This window comes from Sciurus vulgaris, assembly GCF_902686455.1.
Source record: "Sciurus vulgaris genome assembly, chromosome: 15".
Taxonomy (NCBI): Eukaryota; Metazoa; Chordata; class Mammalia; order Rodentia; family Sciuridae; genus Sciurus; species Sciurus vulgaris.
Genome location: NC_136476.1, coordinates 25,636,922 through 25,651,551, shown reverse-complemented (window position 1 = coordinate 25,651,551; position 14,630 = coordinate 25,636,922). Strand labels below are relative to the sequence as shown.

The 14,630-nt window shown below is 40.7% G+C and overlaps 1 protein-coding gene and 1 long non-coding RNA gene across 5 annotated transcripts in view; both read left to right on the top strand.

Annotated features, from left to right (window-relative positions):
* The window catches only part of LOC306645380, a 268,819-nt gene that overhangs the window by 169,377 nt on the left and 84,812 nt on the right, over positions 1–14,630 (top strand). The window lies entirely within an intron of this gene.
* GLDC (glycine decarboxylase) overlaps positions 1–14,630 on the top strand; it is a 114,361-nt gene that overhangs the window by 79,548 nt on the left and 20,183 nt on the right. For all 4 annotated transcript variants that reach the window (XR_013759608.1, XM_079113023.1, XM_079113022.1 and 1 more), the window contains exons 19-22: positions 1,167–1,279; positions 2,360–2,501; positions 5,107–5,218; positions 11,945–12,040. Coding sequence is in view for 3 of the 4 variants with exons in the window: in XM_079113023.1 (XP_078969149.1) it covers positions 1,167–1,279; positions 2,360–2,501; positions 5,107–5,218; positions 11,945–12,040 (463 nt within the window). In the remaining variant the exon portion in view is untranslated. The remainder of the gene's footprint in view (positions 1–1,166; positions 1,280–2,359; positions 2,502–5,106; positions 5,219–11,944; positions 12,041–14,630) is intronic.

Sequence of the window (14,630 nt, the reverse complement as noted above, 5' to 3'; positions counted from 1 at the left end):
AGAACATAAAAAAAAAAAAGACTCTAAATTCAGCACTGAAGCTGAAATTCTTTGTTGCCAGTTTCCCATGGAGCACCCTAATTTCACTGGGATTATAGATGCTGGAAGAAATGATGGGGGTCCCTGGGGAGGAGGTGTAAACACTGAAAGGAAGTTGGGGTAAACTGAATTTCCTGATTATCAGGGAGTACCACCCCTCTGGCAGTGCTTCCTGCCCACGCCTCCCAATTCCTTGGCTGAAGGAATTTAGACCCACATTGTGGCAACTGGTAGATGCTGACCTCCCATGGCCTTGGACAAACCACTTGAGCAGGTTTCTACTTGTCAGCTGTAAAACAGCAGCCCAAGGGTATATCCTGACTACCTGAGTGGCTGAGGGTCTGTGTAATGTGAACCTCCTAGGAAGTCTGCCGGGAGCCACTAAGAGAAGATTGTCCTAGTCTCCTTGAGAGTCTTCTCAACTTCTTAGTGTTTCTCCCTCCTTCCCTCCTTATGCGTTGCTTTCTCTGATTCCTTTCATAGGTAGAGTCCAGGAATTGTCTTCTGCTTGAATAGCATAGAGCAAATTATCTTTGACCACAATCAAACTTAGCTCTAATGCCAAAGGGGCAGAAATACCTGTTGGATGTCAAGGCCTGTATCTGGATTATCTCAGGAGAACGGCAGCTTCATTCCCTCTCCCTCAGTTCAGAATCATCTTTGGTGGCCCTCTGGGCCCTTACGTCAATGTGCCTGAAGGGGCATTTGGTAATGTGCCTAGTACCTGGATCTGAACAGGCAGAAGAGGAAGAACAGCTGGGGGAAAGGTCGCCAACTTTAATAATAAAGAGGTCCTATCTTTTCTTGGTTTAATGACACTTCTCTCCACTTCTTTCAGAGCAGATAATTAAAAATATCCTGTTTATTCAAATCTGTATTTTTAAATCTCAGTTGGGCTCAATGGTCAGCTGCTGTTTCCATAGATACCACAGCTACTCTGTAGGATGCCAGGTTTCAACAGCAGAATTAGGCCAGTATGAAGGACATTTTTGTGAACACCGTGGATGTGGCTTGCTCTACCTGCCTTTCCTCAGGGGGAGAGGCAGCACCAAAAGGTCGTGGTCTTTGCTGCAGAGGGCCCTGCCAAGCTCTTGATATTTACCTCTGGCTCTTTCCCTTTGTGGCAGGTGGGAATCTGTCGTCCTGGAGACTTTGGGTCTGATGTCTCGCACCTAAATCTTCACAAGACCTTCTGCATTCCCCATGGAGGAGGTGGCCCTGGCATGGGGCCCATTGGAGTGTGAGTTCCGGGCCACTGGTTTCAGGTTGGCTCTGGAGACAGAATGGCCCCAAACACACTAATTTTCCCATCAAGGTCTTCAAGTGTCCAGGATGCCTTTGTATGTAGGGGCTGGGCGAGGACCAGAGAAAGGAGAGCTTCTGGGGTGTGTCCAAAGACAGTGTTTGGCTTCACTGAGCCAGCGAATAGTAAGTTTATTAACAGAAGAAGGAACGAGAGACTTTACTTGAATATTAGGAGTTAGAGTTGGAATATTGGTACTTGGAAGTGTCTTTCAGACTTAAGTCTAGATTTCAAGAAAGTTTTTGTTTCTCTTTTATTTTTCTAATCAGCAAATGGTTACATTGAAAGTGAAGGAGAGGAAAGGCATTGAAAAATTATAGTGTGAATTCTTATTACATCTGAGATAAGAAAGGGGAAAACAACCATTGGATGAAATCACAATAAGACTGAAGGAATCCTTGTCAGCTTTTATACTGTGGTGACAGCAGCCCCTTCTGGGAACTTATTCCATATTCCACAAATGTGCCAGAGGGGACAGTTTTCAGGATTGATGAGATCGTGACTCTCTTGCTTTTGTCTTTGATTAGTGTTATTATAGATAGTGGGTGATCCCCAGTGCCTCAGCAGTTTGTGTGTGTGTGGGGGGGGCGTGGTGGTGGTGGTTATGTACTGACTTCCAAGATGCAGGCCCTGGGGCGACATCTCAGCACTCTCCTATGCCTCATAGATACTCTGTGTGTGTGTGTGTGTGTGTGTGTGTGTGTGTAGGGGGCTGGGAGGGAGAGCTGCAGGACTGGAGCTGGGGTGTTCCACATCTTGAGCCCATGGGTCTACATGCTACCCCTACTGAATCTCCTCTACAGGGTGAGCTGCTGGGACTCTGATGGCTGGCAGAGGAGGAAAGAAGGAACTCTTTCTTCCTTGATGCCTTCCTTCCCTGCCATCAGCCTCTTAGCAGATGTCAGGTCCCTTCCACAGTTAAGTTCCTCCACTAAGAATAGGCCTTCCCAGGAGGAACTTGCCTGTTTGGTTCAACTGGATCTTTTTTACATCTTAAAAAAAAAAAAAAAAATACAGGAAGAAGCATCTTGTCCCCTTTTTGCCCAGTCATCCCATCATTTCAGTAAAGCCAAATGAGGACGCCTGGCCTGTGGGGACCATCAGCGCAGCTCCATGGGGCTCCAGTTCCATCTTGCCCATTTCCTGGGCTTATATTAAGGTGAGAATTTGAGGATATGTGTGGGTGGGGAACTGGAGACTGCATACTTCCTTCTTGAGTTAAAATCGAAGAAATTCATGATGCAAGCTGTGTTCAGTGACACTGCCGTTGCTTAGGTGGGAGAAGCCTTCCTGAAGAGATCTGCTAGAATTCATCTCTTCTTCATTATGATGTTTGCTTTGGGTTCTCCTAGAGAAACTGATGATCCAGATATATTTTTCCAGACACAGTTAAGTTCCATGAGTCATGTGGCTGTTCTGGCCACGTCATTTGGTTTCCTGTAAGATTTAGGCAGCCTCTTGCAAGTGCACATACTAATTATTACACTTTGTTGAGATCCTGGGATACATTTTAGGAACAAATCTCACTTCACTTATATTTCTTGGTGACCTGGAGGATAAGATGAATCAAAATGTAAAAATAAAAAAAAAAAAAAAAAGAAAAGTAGCGGAAATTTGCTTATGTAATGGTTTTCAAAAGCTCTTTGCCCTTTAGGGCTTGTGGAGCTGCGTTTTCAGGGGTAATTAGACGTTGTCAGAGACCAGGCTTCCTCCTTTTGTCTTTCTCCAAAATACACTAGGGCCAGAGTTTATTTTATACAGCTTGTGTTCAAATAGGCCTGCCCACCTCCTGACTGTCAAGCCTGTGGATAGGAATGTTGTGTAAGCTGCTAATTAGAGCAACTTCCCCAAACCAGTGGCCCTCATTAAAGGAAGGGTGGCTGCTGGTGGAACAATATCCCAAACTCAGCTAAGCAGATCACGCCAGATGACTGTAGGGTGGCTGTTATTCATGAACAGTGTGGCATTTATGATTCTTAATGAAAAGTTTCTTGGAAGCCGGAACAGTTCTGCACCTCAGAGACTAGAATGTGTTTTTAGAAATGATACTCAAGTTGTTTTGCAAAGAGTCGTAACAAAAACAATCAGAATAAAGGTCCCTTTCTTTGCAAACTGAGTCAAATTCCCATTTCCCTTTGATCCTTGGATTCTTTAAATCTGGGTTATTTGTATGGACATATTTGGGTTGGAGATGATTTCCCACATATAGAAAATAAATGTTCTGCGGCTGGTTTGGCCATATGCCTGGAATACCAGACAGAGTCTCAGTTTAAACACTAAATAAATAAAGTAGTGTTTAAGCTAGTCCTCTGACCTGGGGCTTTCTCCTATTTCAGGCTGTTGTTGTTTATCCCCTAGACTCTAGCAGGAGTCTCTCCTCTCCCTGCTGTGGTCCTTCTTGGACACTCCCACAGGACCACTAGCCTCACCAGCCTCTCCTGTTTCCTACTGTCTTTACCACTGGTTTTCACCAGCATACGCCATGTGCCTTGGCTCCATCCCAGGGACAGCATACATAGGGTTGGTCTGGAACCATCAGCATTTTCAAAAGATGCTTGGTGACTCTGAGATGTATGTGGAAAGGCAGTTGAACCAAGGCCATCGTTCTTAGGGAAGCTTTGAGACTTAGAAAATGTAGTCACAATCCACCTTGTCCTGCAGTGACTCACAGATGACAGGCATGAGCCTTCTTCTACACTTCGGATTTAGTCTGTCTTCTCACTTGGAGTGCCTCCCCCTTTCTCTTTGCCTAACCAAATTTTGCCCATTTTTGTTCCCAAATTCTAACTTGTATTCCAGGGTTATCTTTCTTAGACTAACCTGGGAACATATGTCCTCTCCTTACTTTGGATTTTGATACCCCTGTTGCTTTCTTTGGTGATTTTTCATTTACTTTATATTAGTTATGTATGTAATATATGTTGAGCCTCCATCATATAGGAGGCCCTTGGGGAAGAAAGTAGGCAATGAAAACTTAGAGTCTTGAAAATTTGTCAGTCTTGATTTTAAGCTCTTTGCTAGTGGTGACATTTCCTTATATGATCACAAGGACTTATTAACTGCTAATACAGAGTGAGATCGAACCTGGTACTTGTTAAACATAAATGGCCTTCTCTGTGGACAATAGGAAAACAAACTGTACAAAATTGATTCAGTGGAGATTTTGACCAAGATCTCATGAAATTCCTGGCAATTATCAAAATATCTTAAATTCATAGTAATCAAATAAACAAAAAACTACCCCAAAAATATCTGTACCTAAAAACAGTTATTTTTTCTCTTGAGGTAACACAGTAGCATCAACTTTGTAGATTTTGTTACTATAATAAAAAAATGTAGCTGTTCAATATCATATGCCTATAATCTCAGCAACTCAGGAGTGAGGCAGGAGGATTGCATGTTCAAGGCCAGCCTTAGCAACTTGGTGAGACCTATAGCAACTTAGAAAGACCATGTCTCAAAATAAAAAAACAAAAGAACTGGGAATGTAGCTCAGTAGTAAAGTGCCCTTGAGTTCAATCCCCAGTATGGGGTTTGGGGGTTGGTGAAGTAAAATTAATGCTTAAAGGAGAAAACCAAAAATTATTTCAGGCTCAGAAAAGACTGACAGATATCCTCCTTAGGGTTTTCCATTCATCCTTAATCCAGAGAGTTATGGTAGGCTGACATCTTTTTTGAGTGAGGTTTATCTGGGGCTGTCTGATTAGTATCTAGATGGGTGGGTTTACCTGTTCAATGATTGCTTTTTTTTCTCCTTGTTGCAGATGATGGGAGGCAAGGGCCTTAAACAGGCCACAGAAATTGCTATATTAAATGCCAACTACATGGCAAAACGATTAGAAAAACACTATAGAGTCCTTTTCAGGGGTGCAAGAGGTAAGTGTCAACTTGAGACTATCATCACCCTTTTTTTTTCCTTGGCCCAACTAAGTTGACTTACGATGTGGGAGGGAGATTTCTGTTTCTTAGCACATACTAGAGAAAAGTGTAGAGTTGGGTTTTTTTGTTTGTTTGGTTGGTTTTTGTTTTGAGGGATTGAACCCAGGGATGTTTAACCACTGAGCAACACCTCTAGACCCCTTTTTATATTTTATTTAGAGACAGGGTCTTGCTGAGTTGCTTAGAGCCTCGCTAAATTACTGAGACTGGCTTTGAACTCATGATCCTCCTGCCTCAGTCTCCTGAGCACTGGGATTTCAGGCATGCACCACCATGCCCAGCAAATATAGAGTTCTTGAAAATAACTTTGGTTTAGTTAATAGTATTACTATAAGAAGGCTATCCTAGGCACTGAATCTACACAGCCCATTTCAACAAGGAACACACACTACTGAGAGATGTGTGTACATAAATACTATGAGCTGGTTACTCACAAAGTGCTATTGGGATGCTCCCAAAGAGTGGAGCAAAGATTGAGCAAGGCAGAGTGAAACAGTAGAGAGAGCCTTCTGGCAGGAGCTAGTTGAAATGATCCTGGAAGGAAAGCAGCAGGTGAGATCCTGGATGAATAGTTACAGGAGCAAACCAGAGAGAAAGGAGTTACCTGGGCGGCTGGGTAGAAGGTAGGGGGAAGAGGGTTGCTATAGGATTCATTAAGAGACTATTAAAATCATTAAGACAGTGGCAAGGAATAGACCTGCTCTTTAGAAGCAGAATCGGTTGAATGTAGTTACTGATTAGTTGAGTATGAAGAGGAATTTTAGGTAAACCTTATAGGCTTACAACAGAGGGACTGATGAGTTGGGGAACAAAGTCACCCTAGAAGTGATGGGAGGTGATGGAACTAAGAGCCAGGTAGACATTTAGACATTGGCCATGACCACAGAGTCTAAGAGCAGAGTCTTGGAAAGAAACCCGAGGAAGGAGTATTAAGAAATGGAAGCAAAACACCTCCACAGGGTGGAGACTGTGTGCTCTATTTTTCCAGCACCCATACCTGGCCTGTCACATGTAGTCAACAGATAAGTGTGCATGATGTTGTATGACAAGGAAAGGAAGACTATAGAGAGAGAGGAGCTGATTTTATTTCATGAATTCATATTTTTCTATAGCTTTATTGAGGTGTAATTGATAAATCTGATTTTATAATATGAGTTTTAAAAAAGAACCTTTGACTTCAATAATTAAGAAGCCTTTGGTAACCTTTGAAAGTAGTTTGGGCAAATGATGAGGCACATACCAGATAGAAATGGAAATGGATCGAGGTGTTAACGCAGGATTGGGAAGGAGAAGGGAGAAGCTTTCATGGTTTAGAAGTTTGGTAGTGAAAGGGGGTTAGGGTGTTTCAGTATGAAAGTTATGTAGTTATATAGTTATGTATTCTTTTTAAATAGGAAACTATGATTTTAAGCTGCCAGGAGAAAGTCGATGAAGCAAGAGTGAAGCTACAATAGAATAATAGATGGGGGAATAGAGTCTCTTGAATGGGAAAGGCTTCCAAGTAGACCTTTGGAAGGTTGGTTGTGGCCCTGGAATGAAATTAGAGCAGACACTGAGACCAGCAGAGAGAAGTCAGGCACCAGTGGGCCAGACCTGGGCAACAGCAACCAGGCCCCTCCTGGGCTCTTGATTTCTCCAGCCAGGCAGAGTGCACATCTACATCTGTGATCTTAAATTTAAAGTCTGGTCTCACCTTATAAATATGTATCCAAAGGGCTGGTTCGGGAGTTTGAAAATAGGAAAGAAGTAAATATCCAGAAGCTCTGGTTAGGAATGCTCCCCAGAGAGTGGAAAAGACCATGTGTAGGCCATATGTTTCTAAGCAACATGAGAAGATGCTTCTGAGGTGAGTGCTAAAGAAGCTGCTAGAGCTACTAATTAATTCAAATTTAGCTCCTGTGTGATATGTATCCTGCTTGTTGGGTATTTGCTTTAAGGATTAGCATAAATATTTTGTCTGGTTATATAAATAATATATATTATTCAACATGGACATTTTGGAAAATAAAAAAGCATGAGGAAGAAAAATTAAATGGTCCATACCTCCATCAATCAGGCATAGCCAAACTATTAATATTTTGCTGTGTTCCTTTTAATCTTTGTTTTATACAGCGAGATTGTCTTTAAAATGCAGGGTTTTTTGTTTGGTTGTTGTTTTTTGGTAGCAGGGATTGAACCCAGGGACACTTAAACACTAAGCCACATCCCCAGCCCCTTTTTTTATATTTTTATTTAGAGGCAGGGTCTCACTCAGTTGGTCCTTGCTAAGTTGCTGAGGCTGGCTTTGAACTCGAGGTCCTCCTGACTCAGCTTCCTGAGCCTCTGGGATTACAGGCATGTGCTACCCCACCCAGCTAAAATATAGTTTTTAATCCTATTTTTAAACTTCATCTTATATCAGGAGCATTTTCCATTGGCATTAAATATTCTTTGACATTGGCTATATTGATACAATTAAAAATACACTTTTTACATTATTTTTAAACTTTGTCTTATGAGTATTTTTCATGGCATGAAATATTCTTTGGCATTGGCTATGCTGACTGTTGTATGGATGTGCCATTATTTAACCAATTCTTTAGTTTTCTTATCAGTTCTTTGTATTTATAACAACACTCAATGAGAATCCTTCACTTAGATTTTTTTTTTTTTTAATTTGATTATTTCCTTAGGTAAGAGTCATAGAAGAGAAATTGTCATCTCAGAGGATAAGAATGCATTAAGCTCTTGATAACTAAGTCCTCAATTTCCCCCCAGAGACTTTGTGCCAATTTATTTTATGCTAATAGCATCTGAGAGTGACCATCACATCAGGGCCCAGTGAGGACAGAGCATCAGGTTAAAAACAGTAAAGTAAAAAAATGAAATACCTTTGCCAGTCTGATGGATGAAAAATGACCTCATTGCTTTAATTTTTAAGACTTATTTTTTGCCTAATTGCTTCTTTATTTTTTTAACTTTTAATATTTATTTGACTGCTTTATTGAGATAGAATTCACCTATTATACTACACAATTTACCCATTTAAAGTGTACTACTATTCAATGATTTTTAATATGTTCACAAAGTTGTGCAATGCAACAGTTACTTAGACAAGAATGAATGCAATTTAAACTGTGTGGGGTGGTTGGCACTTTGGGGGAGAGGGGACAGGTACTAACATGTGCTTAGCATTTAAATGCTGGTTTTAAGAAGGGACTCTCATGGGGGCTGGCGTTGTGGCTCAGTGATGGAGTGCTTGCCTTAGCATGTGTGAGGCACTGGGCTTGAGTCTCAGCACTGCATATAAATAAATGAATAAAATAAAGTTTCATTAACAACTGAAATATATAAAAATAATTTAAAAAAAAAGAAGGAACTATTCACATCCTCCTCCCTCCCCCTGCAACTTGCCCACTGTCCTGGGGGATGTGTGGTTCAAAAAGATAGATGAAATTTCCATTTGTTTTGACATTTTACCCCAGAATTAAATAACAAATAGTATTTCTCATTCCAAACAGAAATAGATTGGTACATTTATTACCCAATACCAAAGTTCATGAAACCAAAAATTGTCTCATATTTGGTCTGGTAAACACATTCGTTACACAATTCGTTACACTTGGGTCAGCAGTGTACTTCCCTAGGGCGCCAAATAGAAACATCCTAATAAACACATTGTATTCTAAAACGTCTAATGGCAATATTAGAAGACTGCCATTCATCTTAATCATGTTTACCAGCTCTAAGGAAGACTTTGGAATTGCGTTTGACTATGAGGCAATTGCTTTAATGAACTCCAGGCTTGCCTTCATATGAGCTATTTCTTTGCAAAATTTGAATATGAGCTAAACTGTTGGAATCTTATGGTTTTTGAAACAAGGAAGTAATAGGCAAGAATTGGCAGGGGTGAGGTTGGAAGAGCAGTGGTATGAGTTCTGTTAGGATGAGAAAAGAAAGGAGTTACCTTAGGTAATATGATACATTTTTAAAGGAAGCATTTTAGAAACTTTGCAGGTTTTTGATCTTGGGAGAGGTCCTCAGCTTCCCGTGTGAGCTGAATGGAGTTCTATGAGCAGGAAATGACTTCTTTAGTATACCAGTGATTTATTATGTTAGTTTCTTATAAGCTATCTAGGCAAACCTAACTCTGCCTGCAAATTCTTGTCCAGATGGCTCCTGCTTTGTAAATGGGCAGAGGCCCTAGGGCCTAGGCCCTTATATCTCCAGTTCAAACTGACCCTGCTGAGACCAGAGGCCCAGTGCACCTGACCACATTTTCAGGAAATCAGCCAGAAGTTTAGATTCTGTTGGTCATGGTTCCTGAATTACCACTGAAGAACTTGAAGGAGCTTTGATTGCCTACCCAAGTTTTACAGAATAATTGCCTAGACCCAGTATTCCTAGGTAGCCTCTTTTTCGGGGGCAGGGTACTGGGAATTAAACCCAGGGATGCTTTACCACTGAGCTACATGCCCAAACCCTTTTTATGTATTTAAAAAATTTTGAGATAGGGTCTAAACTTATGGCCTCGCTAAGTTGCTGAGGCTGTCCTCAAACTTATGATCCTCCTTCCTTAGAGGATTACAGATGTGTACCACCATGCCCAGCTCCTAGGCAGTCTTTGAGGACATGGGGTAATCAGGGTTCAGTTGCTGGCCTTAAGAAGGATCTTTGGAAGCCCTACTTTCCCACAGCATATTCCCATGTTGTTTTCAGCTTTGCAAGATGATTGGAACGAGACAAGGTGGAACCAACAGTTAAGCCACTTTTCTTTTGCTTTTTCCATCATCCGCTTTTCTTCTCTCTTTCATGTTCCTTTGCTTTACTATCTTTTCACACTTAAGCTCTAGTTAGTTGGGCATAGCTAAAAAAAGCTACTTGAAAATTAAAACTTGCACTAATCAGTTTATGCGATTTCTACTTCAGATTGTCCTGACTCAACCAAATGCTATAGGAGGTTTCTTTCTCCTAAAAGTTGCAATGATGAATATCTTGGTACCTGGCCTCTGATGACCACCAGGTTTAAATTTCATCCTTCTCAGGGCTCATGTAGAGAAAGACATGCTGAAGTTCTGTTTGAATGCAATAGAATATGGATTTACACAATAACATCTGAACCTCATTTTAAAAATGGAGCTCTTCCCAAACCACTTGGCTGTGGTGGGGCCTCTGCAGATGAAGTCTTGGTATTAGCCATGCTGGGTTGGGCTTGGCTCGATGGTGCCTTTCAGCTATTACAGAGCTTTTGCTTGGAAGACTCTCCTCTCAGCCTGCCAACAAGAGCGATTCCTCTCCCCCTGACTGTGCATCACTGCCTTCCTGCTGTCTGCATGTCCTTCAGAGCAGTGAGCTTCCATTAGCCTTCTGTCTTTGCCATAGTACCATGACCTATTGGCAGCCAGAGGTTCAAAGAAAGGGCGAAGGCTGGCACTGGGCTCCAATAGTGGGATAGTATAGCAGGTCACTAAAATTAACAGTTGATAAGGTCTTAAGTATTCTCATGGTTTTCTCCTTGAGGATTCTACTGGCTGTTGCTTTTTAGCACTTTTCCCAAGTTTACCTACTCATGCATAGAACTTTCTATTTTTGAATTACACTCTACCAATTCACTATTGTTAGAAAGTGTATTTTAAAGATGTACAGTTTTAGTGTCTTGGGTTCTCATACTTTTTTTCCCCCCAAACAAAACCAATCCTTTCATGTTTCTTCATTATATAAGATGCAGAAAACAGTTCACAGATCATCTGCAGGGGTTGTTAGTGACTGGAGCTGTTCTTGACAGGCTTGGGAAATTTTGTCTGCTCTGCTCATTTGTAAGTGGATCCACTATTTGCTGAAAGTCTGGAAAGAAAGTTGAATATGTTATTGTCTCATGATTAGAAACTTCCCTTAAGAGAGACTCACCAGTTGGTCAACTGTAGAATTTGGGAAGCCCCCAGAAATGTTTTGTTATCAAATGCTGACTCACTTTTTTTTTTTTTTAAATTGACAACAGAGGGGTGGTCAGAAGCTCATCTGTGTACAAATTAGAACAAAGTGAACTGCCGCAGACTTTGCCTCATGGCTTCATTGCCACTTTAGCATACTGTTTGACAGCACCTATGTCTAATTCTTGGTCTGCATGCGAACACCCAAAGCTTTTTTGAAGAATTACATAAAATTCTGTATGTGTCCTATGGACATATGTTTAACACACACACACACACACACACACACACACACACACACACACACACACACACACCCCCCCCCCAGAAGAAACTTAGTTGATGTTTAGGGTAAAGTTGCTAAAGTCTACATGGATCTTTGGCTCTAGAAATATTTTGTATGAAAGGAGCAGTACAACAATGTTATATTTAATTGTTGCATGTAGATTTTAGGTCCTCAGAGTAGAAATAATCTCATCTCCATACAGCACCTGCTGAATACTCCAGTAATGCCTCCGCTTCCCATCAGCTGTGATCAGGCTCATGGGTGTGTAGTGAAATCAGATACACATGTAAGGAGAGTAAATGAAGGCTTCATTGCCAGCTGTAAACTTACAAAATATTCATAGTTTCTTGGTCCTCATTAATATGCATAAAGAGCTGAATTATTTGTTTGGGTAAAACAAACTGAGGCTAATCTTGAAGTGAAGCAGTTTTTTTTTTTTTTTTTTTTTTTTTTTTTTTTCCTGAATAGGTTTTGTGGCTCATGAGTTTATTCTGGACACAAGACCCTTCAAAAAGTCTGCAAATATTGATGCTGTGGATGTGGCCAAGAGGCTCCAAGATTATGGTAAGTGAACTTAGGGTAAGTAGCTCTGACATTCATGCAAACCTCCCTTATGGCTACAGACCACTTCTTCAAAGCACAAATGGAATATTCAGGCACCACTGCCTAAACTGATTTGTGGGACAAATGGAATCTAGGATTATTGGCAGCCTTTAATAGTGAAAAATTTTTCCTCTGACTACACTCCAGCCCTTGGAAAGACATTAAAAAATGCATCCTGGATGCATCAGAGCCAAGAAAAGGAATCTTGATAGTTAAAATGTCAAATCCCAAAGAAAAGGATTGCTGTTTCTTTCCTGTGTTTCTGATAAACTCCTACCCCTCTCCCATTCCTAGTAAATATGGGGTCCATGAAAAGGTATGCTGCTGGAACGGGGAAGGAAGCAGACGGGTGACCTGTAGAAGTGATAGGAGACACCTGGCTCTAGAGTTATACAACCACCTTGGTCAAGGCATAGCCATTGCAGCTGCTTCTGGAGATGAAGAAATAGGTGCATGTTGTTTTCACAAAAACTCAACTTTCTCCAAATTATTTTGAGAGGAATAGGTCCCTTTATATCTGTATTTGTAGGAGTTCATTTGCCACACACCTCATTATAATAACATTTTCTTAGTGAAACTACGAATAATATCAAGGATCCTGGAACTCACAGAAAGGCTAAGTAAGGTGAGGAGAGCCTTGCCTTTGGAGGGATGTGGAGTTCCATCTGAATTTTAATATCTTCCTATTACATCATAATGGGAGCTCTGCATGTGTGATTAAATCCTCTCTTGAATGAATAATATTATGCAGAATTACACTGATAATAAATGGGAAAGCCAGAGAAAGCTATTATCAGTGAAATTAGCCATCGTAGCTCCCATTACCTGACAGTAGAACTCTGTCCTTCTGACTCACCCACCCAGCCAGGAATTGAGCAATGGCCAGTTGCGGTGAAGATTTTCAATGCTTACATGCATTGTTTACATCACCACACCCAATTACACTGCACTGACAGAGAAAAGGGTAGGTGGGAGGTGGCAACTGATGTCACAACTCACTGTGTCCAAGTCATACTTTCTCTCCCAACTTTGATACTATTTTGATGTTTGATAGAATTTCCACACTTGTCCAAAGCCCAGGTGCCTGGCACATAGTAGGCACTCAGCACGTTTTAATAAATGAGAGTTGGAAAAAAAATGAGTTGGAATGAATAGCTAAGTGAAAAAGAAAAAGAAATTAACAACACAGGTTCTCTCTTAGCCATACCTACTGAATCTGGATTTAATCTGTATATTTTACAGATTACTCACTAAGTCTTAGGCCAAACTAATTATCAGACTCATTTTCAGAATCTGCCTGGAGTTAATATTCAGCTCCTACCTGGACTTCCTGAACCAGGGTCTAGATCCAGAAATGTGCTCCTAAAACATCTCTGATAGCTCTAGGTATAGAGACCACTAAAAATGTTGGACTGAATTTTCTCACACAGTGAACTGAGGGCAGACTTCAATGAAATCAGATTATGGTTAAAAAAATAAACAGTCCTCTACTGTTGGATGACACGAGTGTAGGCATTTGTTAAAACTCATCAAAGGTACAGATAAGACTGCATTTTGTTGAAGATTTTCTCAAAAATGTGTGACTAAATATTGAATTTTAGTTAATATATGCATATTGAAGTAATTAAGAGCTAAGTATACTGATGATTGCAATGTGCTTTGAAATGCATCAAAAATAAGCTGGATGAATGTGATAAAGCAAACATTATAGAAACTAGGTGATAGGTATTTGAGTGCTCACCTACAGTGCTTTCAAATTATTTGTATGTTTGAAAATTTTTATAATAAGATGTTGGGGACATAATTTCTTATGGTATGCCAATATGATTACAATACTCCATATCATAATGCATGCCAGAATTTGAGAACCACTGAACTGTGGGGCAAGATTAGCTGACAGGTGTTATCAACCTAGGAGTTACTCTTTTTTTTTTTGGGTGCTGGTGATCGAACCCAGGGCCTTGTGCTTGCAAGGCAAGCACTCTACCAACTGAGCTATCTCCCCAGCCCCCTGGGAGTTACTCTTCATCTTTTAAAAGTCTCACAGAGGGGCTGAGGATGTAGCTCAGTGGAAGAGTGCACAGGGAGTATGCACATGGCTGTGGGTTCAATCACTAGCACCACCCCTAAATTTTTTTTTTTTTTTCACAGAAAAATGTAAAAAATTTTGCTTTTGTTCAGGAAATCTTTTTTTTTTTTTTAAGTTATCAATGGATTTTTTAAAGTTTTATTTATTTGTATGTGGTGCTGAGTATCAAACCCAGGGCGTCACATGTGCCAGGCAAGCGCTGTACCACTGAACTACAACTCCAGCCCCCGTTCAGGAAATCTTTTGATCACGTTTCTTGTTGACTCATCTTACATATGAAAACATTTGGAAATAGGTTTGGGATTGTGGCTGAGTGGTGGAGCACTTGCCTAACCTGCATGAGGCACTGGGTTCAATCCTCATCACCACATACAAATCCAAATAAAATAGTTATTAAAAAATCCACATAAAAAAAGTTTAGAAAGAGAATACCGCATGCTGTGTTTATGCTTTCTCGGTACT